Consider the following 13,480-nt stretch of genomic DNA (forward strand, 5'->3'; position numbering starts at 1 on the left):
AGAAGCCGTCCGTGCGCTGCAGCAGCAAAAAATCTGCTGCAACTTAAACTACTAATCAACTTAAAGGGGTTTTCCATGCCAGGTATAAAGGTAGGCAAGAGTCCCAATATGTGGAATCCTAAGGGTATGTGCTCAAGGAGTCTTTTTGCTGAAGAGAACTGTGTCGGCTTATTACGAGGCACCGTGGTGATAGTGAAAACTGCAGGATTTCAGGATTTTTATTCTATACAATTACATGGAAAAAGAGAGTGAAAAAAAAAAAATCACATTTAAAAATAGTATTTTCCATAAAAACATAATTTAAAGAAGCACTCCCATCAAAATGTTTATCCTTTTAAAGGGGTTGTTGACTACTAGGACAATCCCCTTCTTGATCTAAATGTTTGGCATGGATAAAATAATAAAGCCTATACTCATCTCCTGTGCCGCAGCCGTTCCAGCGGTGTTGGCACTCGCGGTCCTGAGACTCATGAGGTTGTTGCGACACGTGAGCCTGACGCTCAATCAGCGCTGGCGCCTCTGTCTCTGCCTTCGTACGAATTGAATATGAAGAGGAAGTCTGGGCTGTGGCTGATCTCTCACTTCCTCTTCATGTTCAATTTGTTCGAAGGCAGAGACAGTGACGCCACCACTGATTGGGCGACGGGTTCATGTGTAACAACACCGCACAAGAGCCCCGGGAACGCGAGTGCCGACACCATTTGAATGGTGCCGACATGGGAGGCGAGTATAGGTGTGTTATTTTAAAAGGGGACTTTTAATAGACAACGTTTAAAATATCAAATGGATAATGGCGCAGCATGTGATAAAGTGCAAAAACGTGCTCATATAACCAGTGCTCTATTAAAAAATGGTTTTGTCTCACCAAAAAAGGACTATTTGGTGAGACAAAACCATTTTTTAATAGAGCACTGGTTATATGAGCACGTTTTTGCACTTTATTACATGCTGCGCCATTATCCATTTGATATTTCAAACGTTGTCTATTAAAAGTTACGTTTTAGGTTTATGTATATATATTAGTTGTTCTCCTAGCTTACTTGCCTACTGTTTTTTGAGGACCTCTAGGGGTATCATATCTGGATACACCCTATACGTGGCTTATATTGTTATTTTAAAAGGGCCAAACATTTAGGTAAAGAAGGGGTTGTCCAAGTAGTGGACAACCCCTTTAATATATTGCAGGCATCATATTATACAGCACTGTGTACTTACAATTGCTCATTTTACCTTTCTACCCAGCTAATTCATCCCTTTCCCTTTAGGTCTATGACATCACATGATTAGAAACTGACAAGCTGAATCCTTCTAAGGTCTGTGTAGAAACAGGAGGTCAATTTTCCCTGCATAAGTCATGAGTCACTGCAAAAGTCCCTGGCAGGGGGAAGAGCGGAGCAGCTGGGTCAGGAATTGAAGAGGGGGCTGATAAGTGCAGGGAAAAGAGACTTCCTCTTTCTACATAGAGCAAAGAAAAGAGAATAATTAGCTGGGTAGAAAGGCAAAATGAGCAATTGTAAGTACACAGTGCCGTATAATATGACAATTGTGATAGATAGATAGATAGATAGATAGATAGATAGATAGATAGATAGATAGATAGATAGATAGATAGATAAAATCTTTGATGGGAGGAAAGCTTCTTTAAGTAATTAATCATTACATGCGTTAGTTTACAATGACCTCTCACCTTCCCCTCAACTCCAACCCCGCAATCTGCTTCCTGGATCATGCTGACATCATTCCCACCGTCACCTGGAAGAGAAACCAAGTAAAGAAGTGGATGAAGTCACATTACCACCAGCTCGCAGTGCGTGCTCTGCGAGGATTCACAAGTCTGCAGTCACAAAAAAGTGACTGCAGACAGCCCCTTTAAATGCATGCAATTGAGGCTAAAAATCATTTTTGCAATTGGTTTTCTTAAAAAGAATAAAAAAAATTGCACCATTTGCTTTCTATAGCCTCTGTGTCTACTAGCTATAGCTGGCTGCAGAATGAGTTAACTGAGAATCTGTCAGTCAGCTCGCTGCTAAAGTCTGAATATGAGTTTGTTACTCTTATCTGTCTTTTCTGAGCTCCTCTCAGCTGATTTATGACCACAAACCACAAATTTATTTTTCAGAGAGAAGCAGAACTAAGACGTCATTGTAGGATGTGATACTGAGACGCCTCTAACGGCGCACCAAGGGGAGATTCCAGATGCCACAATTCTAGGACGTGCACCTACCCACAGCGCAGGTGAGTTTTCCTGTCCGTTCTTGAAGCAGTCGCACAATTTGCGCTTTCTGAGTGGGGGCACAGCGGCAGCAAACGACAGCCGGACACTGACAGGCCAGTTCCATGAATTCGTACTCGTAATATTTCAGACATACCTGATTGATGAGCAAGCGAGAAAACACTATAAAAGGTTTGTGTTATGGGAGACGGGTACAAAAAGAGCTCAATGACAGATCTAGGTTTTATGGTGTCACCTCAACTGGGTTATGTCACTGCGGTCAGTGTATTTTCTTGATTTTTCATTAAAAAAAAAAAATATTTCATTGTTTTGGAAGAATACTGATAAAAAAAGATCCATGCAGATTGTCAATAGTTGAAGCAAAGTCATATTTATACATTTTCTATTTAATTTTTTAAGACAAAAACCATTAAAAACAGCTCCATGAAACTGCTGCAGTTTAATTTAAAGGGGATATCCAGGACTATAATAAATTGTTTATTATGGGCCTAAGAACTAACAGGCAGGTCGTTTCTAACTACCTGCCTGCTCTGCTCAGCGAAGATCTCTGCCTGCAGAGCGGTCACTGACTGCTTCTGCTGGGGATATGGTGACTCCCATAGACAGAGCACGGGCTTCTCTTATGCTCTTTTCACAGGGCGTGACTGCAGACGTCGTGCTGATGGATAGCCAGCTCCCTGCAGCCTAACTGCGGGGAGCCAGCTGTCAATTAGCATGAAGTCACATCCCATCAACAGAGCAGCCCAGAAGAAGAAAAGCTGTTCTGTAAGCAGCTAAATTGCTGGTCAGTGACCATTCTGAGCCAGCTCCCAGGATAGAAGAACTAGTGAACACTTTTTGGCTCATGGTAAAAAAAAATAGTTTAGTCCTGGACAACCCCTTTAAAGGGTATCTGTCAGTTTCACTTTTATTTCCTAAATTAATAGCACACAAATATAAGCAACTTTGTAATATAGCTTCTCAAAGAAATCTACTTCTTTCTCCTCTTAGATTTATCTTTCACTCTCAATTCATTGGAAAAGTCTGAGAAGACAGACTTGTGCATCAATGAGATAGGAGACGACAGTTGGTGCTTTTAAAATTCGATGGAGAGGGGAAGGGGAGGAGCTAGTGAAAATGAAAAACTTTGTAATATATCTAATTAGAGAAATCCGCTTCTTTACCCTCCTGGACTGATCTTTCATTATCACAATTCTCAATCCATCTTCATTGAACACACGTTACCCCGTTACTGAGACAGATGACAGTTGGTGCTCATGAAGTTCTATGGAGGAGGGAGGAGCTAAAGGCAGACAAACACTCTCCATAGAACTTTACAAGCACCAACTGTCATCACCTATAAGAAATGAATACAGGTGAAATGAATCAACTCGGGAAAAGAAACAGATTTCTCTGATAAGATATAGTACAAGTTTCTTATGTTTCATTTGTACTATTGATTTATTAAAGAAAAATTAAAGCGACGGCGATGCTGTAAATTCTACTTGTGCTATTCGACAATTGTAGGTGACACTAACAAGGGTTATAGCACCCGCTCCTGCCACCTGTTTTTCGGGTGCATTGACCGCGCTCACGAGATCAGTCTGACGAAAGTATGATGCGAGAACCAGATCCCGAGCATGGCTTATGTTTTCATCATGGTCAGTAACAGGTTAATCCCTTTAAGAAAAGCTCGGCCTCTTCCCCTTACAACATGCTATCATGATTACTAGTAAAATTATTTAGGCTGAGGATAGAATTACTTTAAATTAAAAAAAAATCCACTTGTAAAGGGAAAAAAAAATATGGAAATCTGGGCGATTTTCATCATGGAAATCACTATTTGCGCAAAGTGAAATCTACATGTAACAAAGGCAGATTTTTTTCCAAATCTATTTTGGAAATAGTCTTTGGCCTCAGAGCATGTTCACACACGGCAGAAAGTTCCGTAGTTGTACTACACAGTAAAACCCCATTTAGATGAATGGGATGGGCTCCGTGCTGGCATTTTCTGCACCTTACCACCTGTCATACTTGTGGTCAGCCTAGGGTATAATGTCCGCAAACAGGATTATTGCTAAATCACTATTTTCCTATATGTAGAAAAATACAGGTGGACGCCCATAGTACGGTGAGTGGTCTCTGCTCAGACCCTGTGGGCCCATTTGTACGCACCTCCAGTGAGTCCCCCGATATAACCAGGGCGCAGTCATGCTTCCTCCTGAAGGCGTTCAGCTCTAGGTGGGCTTCCCCGCGGTTAGTTACCTGCAAAGATTAACAGGGCTGAATATATGAAATGTCACTACCCTCAGAGATCACTACTTAACATCAGTCTTTCCCGGTTACTCACAGGCCGGAATATGTGGATGTCTTGGTTTCTGGTGACTAGATGAGCATTTTTGGCAGTGCAGGTTGCGGTCTCCAGCTTGTCTCCAGTAAGCATCCAAACCTGTTTGAAAAAAACTAAAATGATTACGTGGCGGGATTTAAGGAGCCCGTGTCCCCCCTATTAGCCGTCTGCTGAACACTTGTCTGGCCGACAGACCTCCCTCCCAACCTTGTCCCCCACATACACGCTCACTTCGGCCAAGTATGTATGTGTTTTTAATGAAGAGAGATAAGTCTGTGCAGAGAATTCTGGAATTCCGAAATTCAGCATTCAGACTCTTCATTCCAGCAGAGTCAAGAGGTTCCCGTACAAATTAGATGATGGTCTGGGCCGGCCAAAATTAGGGCATGCTCTAATGTGTATTACGACCCTTACTTGGAGGGACGGTGAGGAGTAAAAGGAGGATTAGTAAATTACTTAGATTTCCCCAGTTCTGGGGCCTAAAGGGTAACATTTCTCCTTGTGGTGAGTGACAAGAGAAGGAATATCAGAGTTAGGAGACTTAGAAGCCAAGCAGGCTTCTCTGGGAAATTAAATATGCAAATTGTCTCTTCAGAGATGAAGACTACAAGAACTCTAGCGCCACCTAATGGAAGCAGTGATCCTAAAAGTCAATACTGACTCTTTAACGATCCTTGCAATATGACTTAGGATAAAAGCCTTAATCTCAATTTGCCGACACAGTGTTTCGGGATATTGCCCCTCATCAGTGCAAAGTATGAGATCTGATTTGGCTAAGTGAGAAGCTCTGGACTGTGGTCTAAGGGGTAACATTTCTCCTCGTGGAGAGTGACAAGTCAAGCCTGGCATGTCAGACTGAGGAGACTTATAAGCCATGCAGGCTCCTCTGGAAAAATTATGTATGCAAATTATTTCTTCGGGGGCTCCCACGCACATTAAACTGTCAACCAAACCTGTAAATATCGTGGTGGGTTCAGCCAAAATTAGTCTAATATGTATGGGGGCTTAAGTGAACAAATAAACTTCAGCTGTCACCCCTTGTACCTTCATGCCGGCATTTCTTAAAGTTTCCAAGGTGGGTCGGACATCGACTTGCAGTTGATCTTCAACCCCGGTCAGACAGAGCAGTTCCATTTCCATTTCCAAACTCTCGATCACAGTAGCCACTTTTAATGAGCGGTCGTGGACGCTGAGCTTTGCTTGTACGTACCGAGCCTGGTCTCAACACATCATAAATATATTAGACTGACAGGACCAGGGTTATATTAATTCATCTGTTACAGAACCAGAGAATAATTGCTTTAATGGTCTTATTAGCTTTTCCACCAGAAAATTTATCTTCGAAGGTTCTGGTTCCTATTGCAGATATTCAGCTTATTTAGGGAGCCCAAGGCTTTTTTTTAAAGCTTTTTCAAGTGCTTTTTCAGGTGGTATCCACCTGAAAAAGCCGCCGTATGCACGTATCCTAAAAGAGTAGTTTTCTCTGAATCAATTTCCCCTTGGAAAATTTATCGTTTTCAAACACCTTAAAAAATTCTGTCCGCACATAGCCTTACAGGCAATGCTACATGGGAAAATGTATGCAAATTAGCTCTCCTCCAGAAGGAAGAAAACTGACTCTGTTGCCACCTATTGTGAGGCAGTGTTTGCTACTCTAATTTTTACACATTTATGTTTCTTCTGGAAAAATGATGGAGAAACACAGTTAACATTTTTTTTTTATAAAAAAACAAAGTTGCTTCAGTACGAAGAGTCCCACCTCGAAATCCTGATACTGTTCCTCTGTCAGAGACTTCTTTGCCACTACCAGAACCCGGAGTCCTTCTCTTGCCATGTTGCCACACTGGGAAAGAAAAGCCAAAACAGTCATTTCCAGAAGAATTGACCCATATGACCATGCCAGAGATTTCCTAAATTACTGAACATTTCTATATGTCTACATAAAAGAATGATTATTGGGATCCGCCATCTTCTCAGAATTAATTCATCACGTATTTTACACATGATCGTCCTGCAGGATTCACAAGATGTTACACTAAACAGTCCAGAAAAGTCAACTACAGTGTCGCAGAGCTGAGCTTTTCAGCATCTACAGATACATCCAGGCCTCAAGGCCCAGCTCCAGGATTTCACTAATCCACTTAAGTATCTTACAGCAGTCCAGGATTTCCTTAATCATTCACCGGTGGAAAAAATCTCATTGAAATAGATGGTAATTATTCCACAAAATAACATGACCATGACCTGGGCAGTGTCATTTACAAAAGTGTGAAAATCTATGCTTCTATGTAACACCCAACATCTTGTCCAACTTTGGAGACTATGTTTTTTTTTTCTTACTTAATATATGTGTTTTTGTTTAAACGTCATTTTTTGTAAAAAGGATTCATGAAAAATGTTGCATTTTTTTCATGAGAGAAGACCGTGATAGAGGATAGCGAGATCCTTAGAGAAGGAAGGGGAGAAGCGACTGAAAGATATAGTGATCGGAGGAGGGGCCCAGGAGAGGACATCTAGAAGTATGGCTCAGTGTTTACAATTCAGAGAGGTAACAGGCCAAGATGGGGCATACTACGGGAGACAAAGAGAGAGTGCCCCAAGTTCCAGAGCGTCAGAAACAGAGGAGATAAGTACCGGCCATATTGACAACACAGTTCCCTAAAAGGGAAAGAAGACGTTGAACCGTGGGCTGAGAGTAGGACTCTTACTAACTGGACTGTAGTATTGAGCCAACATTCATTAAGCTCTGTACCCACTATCTCCTGTATATAATCCTGGCAAATTATCGTTCAGTAAAAAGATTATTTTTGATTGGTGGTCTTCCTCATTGAGCTGTAAAACATGGCCCTGGCCAACCAAAGTCAACAGTTACATGCGGCCTGCAAGGGAGTAGCGCCACCATGGACGAGGCACACACATCCTGCCTGGACCACAAACCTTCATGTAACGTGCCACGGTGTCAGAGACGAGTATCTCGCCCACAGCTACCACCCAGCACCACTTTACACAGAGAGAGAGGAGATACAGATGGTTTACTACCATCTTTGCCTTCTCTATGGCTGTATACAGAGGTATACACAGTAATAGGAAGTTAATAATCCACATAGAGCTATAGAATGGGACGGCACTAGAACGATACCATATACAGCAGTCAGGACTTGAGATGGGATCCAGAGTATTAGGCGTCACGCTTACTCCGGGGTATGAGGTGCTCAGCAGCTGAAAACTAATAGTTCATTTGTACTCATAAGTAAGAAAATATGCGGCACTCACCCCAAATTCTGCAGTGGAAAGCGTGAATTTTAATGGAAAACTTCAACAGATAAACATCCGTTACAACATAAGGTAAGCAGGAGGGTGCGGTGTTGGAGCTTGGACAAGCAGAATTTGGGGTGAGTGCCGCATATTTTCTTACTTATGAGTACAGTAATAGGAAGCTCTGGTGTCGCTTACACCTCCATACATAGCAGTCATGTGCTCGCTGTGTTTAGGGTGGGAACAGGAACTGCTGGATCAGAGAGACCCTGGCTGCTCTGCTGTGCAGTCAGGAGGTTAAATTTCCCCTGCAACTGGGGCTAATATTCCAGCCCCAGTTACAAGGGAAATAACATGAAAATAAAAATATTTTAATATTTAATGCCTCCCAAGGGTCTCATATGAACTTATAGAGGACACAATGTGTAAAATACATGAAAAATTTAAAAAAAAAAATAAGGTAAAAAAAAAAATGCCGCTGTCAATCCAAATCATGGTTATTAGTTCCACCCGCATAAAAAACCCTGTGGTCAATATGTAATAATATTTGTTAAAAAAATGGAGAAAAAAAAGGTTTAATGTATTTTAATGGCCCTGTTTTTAACATTACTGACAGACACTCATTTCCCTTTTTTCCATGATAACGCTCAATATCCCCCCCAAAAAGAGAAAGAATAAGACACAGACATAAAAATTACACCTCATTTATCACGACAAAAAAAACCCCAAAACTTACTTGAGTATCTGAACGAAAAAAAAATTTCTTTAGCTCTTTAAAACGCATGTATGAAAAACCTCTGGTCAACTGCATGGGTAAATGGTCTGGTCTTGATGTGGTTAATGTAGGTCATCAATATCACATCGGAGAGGGGTCGAAACATGGCACTTATTAACTGGTTTCAGCTTCTGACAATGTCCAATAACTTTTGACACTTATTAAAATTTTTCGTTACAATAGGCCCCTCACCTGTGTAAATTCAACATTATTAGAGCAAGTTTTTAGCCCCTTGGTGTCAATGTAAAGGTTTTCATTAACTGACAGCTAGCAGACATTTTGGGCAGTATTGAAACAGCGGGGCTGTAGATTAGAAATGTATAGAATTCTACACCGTGCAATAGCTAAACAGGTCAGAAGTGAACAGTCTTTGCTCTTATTTTATTCCTGCTGCTACTTAATATTACATTTTTTGTTTTCTTTTAATCCGCCATACAATTCCAGAGATATGGGCATTTAAATTTAGGGCTACTTTTTATGGTGTTTACAAGGGGGTGTGGCTCACCGGAAATTATTCAGAGACACGCCCCAGATTAGAAATTATATACAGACATGTAATTATGAAGACACGCCCCAGAGGATCTTCCTTGGTACAGACCACATCTCTGGAACAACATGTACTCAGGGGGAGCAGCAGTAACACTTAGCTGCTACAAGTGACACAAGAACCGGCTTCAGCAGGACACATACCTCCTCCTCCAGCCAGTCATTATACTGCACAATCCCAGCCATCACCACATCGGCTCCCTTCATGTAGAATGTGATCTCTCCGGTGGCATCCTCCTGCACGAGAAGGGTTAAAGAATTGAGATTTACTAAGTGCAATACAAATTTAATCGTTACCATGTACAAACTTCATCCTCTGAAATATTTTCTGTGTTACATGATGGGTATAATGGATCCCCTCATACAGAACACCGGTTATAGATCACATCCTGTAGATCCTCCAATAGAATACAGTCACAGACGCAGCTTTACTTACGGATATTCGTCACATGACACATCATTTATATACAGCGGCATGTAAACGTTTGTACACCTCTGGTCAAATTTACTCTTAAGGTACCGTCACACGTTAACGATATTGTTGCTTTTTGTGACGTAGCAACTATGTCGTTAAAGGGACACTGTCACCTGAATTTGGAGGGAACAATCTTCAGCCATGGAGGCGGGGTTTTGGGGTTTTTGATTCACCCTTTCCTTACCCGCTGGCTGCATGCTGGCTGCAATATTGGATTGAAGTTCATTCTCTGTCCTCCATAGTACACGCCTGCGCAAGGCAATCTTGCCTTGTGCAGGCATATACTACGGAGGATAGAGAATGAACTTCAATCCAATATTGCAGCCAGCATGCAGCCAGCAGGTAAGGAAAGGGTGAATCAAAAACCCCAAAACCCCGCCTCCATGGCTGAAGATTGTTCCCTCCAAATTCAGGTGACAGTGTCCCTTTAAGGAAATCGTTCTGTGTGACAGCGACCAACGATCAGGCCCCTGCTGTGCCATCGTTGGTCGCTGAGGAAAGTCCAGAACTTTATTTCATCGCTGGACTTCCCGCCGACATCGCTGGATCGGCGTGTGTGACACCGATCCAGCAATGTATTCACTGGTAACCAGGGTAAACATCGGGTTACTAAGCGCAGGGCCGCACTTAGTAACCCGAAGTTTACCCTGGTTACCAGCGTAAACGTTAAAAAAACAAACACTACATACTTACCTTCAGCTGTCTGTCCCCGGCGCTCTGCTTCTCTGCACTCCTCCTGCATCAGCGCCGGCCAGCCAGAAAGCACAGCGGTGACGTCACCGCTCTGCTTTCCGGCTGACCGGCACTGACAGTGCAGAGGAAAGCAGAGCGCCAGAGGACAGACAGCTGAAGGTAAGTATGTAGTGTTTGTTTTTTTAACGTTTACGCTGGTAACCATGGTAAACATCGGGTTACTAAGCGCGGCCCTGCGCTTAGTAACCCGATGTTTACCCTGGTTACCGGGGACCTCGAGATCGTTGGTCGCTGGAGAGCTGTCTTTGTGACAGCGCTCCAGCGACCAAACAGCGACGCTGCAGCGATCGACATCGTTGTCGGTATCGCTGCAGCGTCACTTTAGTGTGACGGTACCCTTATTGTGCATAGTTAAGCAAGTTGAAGATGCAATGAACTCTAAAAGGCCTGAAGCTAAATATGACACACCTCCTTTGTATTTGAAGCAAAAAAAATAAAAAAAATAAAATTATATATATACATATATCTTCTTGTTTTATATATTTATATTTTTCATATTTTACCCTTTAAAAATTACAAAAGGGAAAATGGGCTGATGCAAATGTTATGACACCATTAGAGATTTGTGTGCTCAGAACTTTGATCAAGGTTTCAGGCTTTAATTAGTCTGTTGGGCTATGTGCACACGTAGGAAATGTGGTGCACCAAATCTGCATCTCCTGGCAGAATCCGCAGGTGCGTTTTTTATCAGTTTTTGTGTAGATTTTACCACTGTGGATTTCTATAATGGAGGGGTGCAGAAACGCTGCAAAACTGCACAAAAGAAGTGACATGCACTTCTTTGAAATTTGCAGCGTTTCTGCGTAGATTTTTCTGCACCATGTGCACAAGTTTTTTTTTTTTTTCACATTGATTTAACATAATTTAGAATTGAGAGTCCTCAGTGGTTGATACCTTTTAATGGCTAACTGAAAAGATGGTAACAAATTAGTTTACCAATTTAATTTGTTACAATCTTTTCAGTTAGCCATTAAAAGGTATCAACTACTGAGGACTCTCAATTCTAAATATTTTTCTATCTACTGGCTAACACGGTACCAAGATATATTTCTTTCCTGTATTAACATAATTTAACATTTCACATTGACACATAAATCACAGGGCAGTTCTGCAGCGTTTATGCTACAGAAAAATCTGCTGCAGTTCTGCACTAAATCTGCACTAAATCTGCATTGGGTGCACATACCCTTAGGGTTTTGGCTTGTTCACTATCATCGTCAGGAAAGACCAGGTGATGCAAATTTCCCATCTTTATAAAATCCAGCCTCCTCTAACCTTGTGCCAAAAAACAGCAGCCACGGGTTCTTCTGAGCAGCTGCCTAGCTCTCTGAAAATGAAAATGGTGGAGACCCACAAAGAGGCTATAAGAAGATTGAAAATGCTTTGCCAAGTGCCCTTTCCTCATTTCGAAATGTAATTAAGAAATGTCAGTTAACAGGAACAGTGGAAGTCAAGATAAAGTCTGGAAGACAAGTAAAATTTCAGTGAGAGCTGCTTGTAGGATGGCTAGAGAGGCAAATCAGAACCCCCGACTGACTGCAAAAGACCTTCAGAAAGATTTAGCAGTCTCTGGAGTCGTGGTACATTGTTCTACTGTTCAGAGATATACACAAATATGGCCTTTATGGAAGAGTCATCAAAAGAAAACCTCTTCTGCGTCCTCACCATAAAATTCAGCATCAGAAGTGTGCAAGCACATCTAAACAAGCCTAATGCATTTTGGAAACAAGTCCTGTGGACTGATGAGGTTAAAATAGAAGTGTTTGGCCACAATAATCAGAGGTATGTGTGGAGAAAAAAGGGCGCAGAAATTCTGGAAAAGAGCATCTCACTATTCACCCTGTAAAAAAAAAAAAAACTATTTGGGGCACTCAAGAGCTACAACTTTTTTTTTAAATTTACTGTCAATAAAGCTGGATAAGTGCTCATTTTTTGTTGCAGGACATGAAGTTATATTAAGCAACAATTTGAGATACATTTCATCTACTGAGGGAATTTGTGAATTGTAAAAAAAAAAAAAAGTTATTTTGCCATCTTTTTTGCTCTTTGTTCATGTTGTGCATTAACATGCAGGGAGCAGTAAATACTGTGTTATTATCAACAATTTTTTTTTTCTGCTGTTCATTATGCGCTGGTGCCAAAGAATGGCAATATTACACTTTTTTTTCTAGTTCCCTCACACAATAAATGAAATGCATCTCAAATTGCTGTCCAAAAAAACTTAACTTGACCTGCAAACAAAAACAATCCAGCATTATTGACAGTAAATGACATATATATATTTCACTTATATATACCTGACACTACGTTTTTGTGTACCCCAAACTAATGCCATCTATGTAAAGGTGCTGTAATGTTGATTACATTTATACCTTTATTTTAGAAATCTGGTTTTATGTGTTAGAGAAATTTGAAGCCGAATTGTTATGGAAAAAAAACACAAGCGCTGTGGGTGGGCACTGCAAACACAGCTCTGCTACATGTCTTCCCTATTCCCCACCTGGCTTCTGTCAGTGATTGACAGTTCTCACACTTCTCACACAAGTACTCACACTTCTTCCTCAGGATATAACCACAGAAGTGTATGTACATCAAAACCCATCTATTAAAAACTGCATTAAATATAGTTCTGTTTCTGGACCTTATTACGGTATCTACTCATCAGGAGCTGAATCCACAAATTGTTTCCTATATCCATAATACCGGTCGGACTTGGTCATCCTGATGTAAGATCTAAGAGCTAGTCTCCTATATATTGAGACATAGTTTGGGGAAGCATTCATGCAGGGGGGCATTCGTGCACATTTATTTGTGCACATTTAATCAAAGTACATTTATCAAAGTACTGGCAGTTACAACATGGCAGTTAGACGGGGCAGGAGACAGGTAAGATAATGGAATAAATCTATTCCCTATTGGAACAGAACAAATATTCACTATATGCATTTGTATAATCTATATCCTAGCTGCTGCATTCACTGCCCTTGCATTAACTCTTTACACTCCATCCATATCGGCCCCTCACTCCTTTCCTCTCCTATGTATAGCACTCATGCTCTGTTCACATTGATTAAAGGGAACCTGTCACCTAAATTTGGTGGGACCGGTTTTTGC

General features: G+C 41.3%; 1 protein-coding gene across 1 annotated transcript in view; it reads right to left on the bottom strand.

The window, feature by feature from the left end:
• The window catches only part of ATP9A (ATPase phospholipid transporting 9A (putative)), a 151,521-nt gene that overhangs the window by 23,028 nt on the left and 115,013 nt on the right, over positions 1-13,480 (bottom strand). Inside the window, exons 16-22 of the mRNA XM_069750893.1 lie at positions 9,283-9,375; positions 6,322-6,405; positions 5,607-5,777; positions 4,563-4,661; positions 4,388-4,477; positions 2,225-2,369; positions 1,688-1,752 (exon numbers count right to left, since the gene is read on the bottom strand). Coding sequence (XP_069606994.1) covers positions 1,688-1,752; positions 2,225-2,369; positions 4,388-4,477; positions 4,563-4,661; positions 5,607-5,777; positions 6,322-6,405; positions 9,283-9,375 — 747 coding nt within the window. The remainder of the gene's footprint in view (positions 1-1,687; positions 1,753-2,224; positions 2,370-4,387; positions 4,478-4,562; positions 4,662-5,606; positions 5,778-6,321; positions 6,406-9,282; positions 9,376-13,480) is intronic.

Source organism: Ranitomeya imitator, chromosome 2 (genome assembly GCF_032444005.1).
Source record: "Ranitomeya imitator isolate aRanImi1 chromosome 2, aRanImi1.pri, whole genome shotgun sequence".
NCBI lineage: Eukaryota > Metazoa > Chordata > Amphibia > Anura > Dendrobatidae > Ranitomeya > Ranitomeya imitator.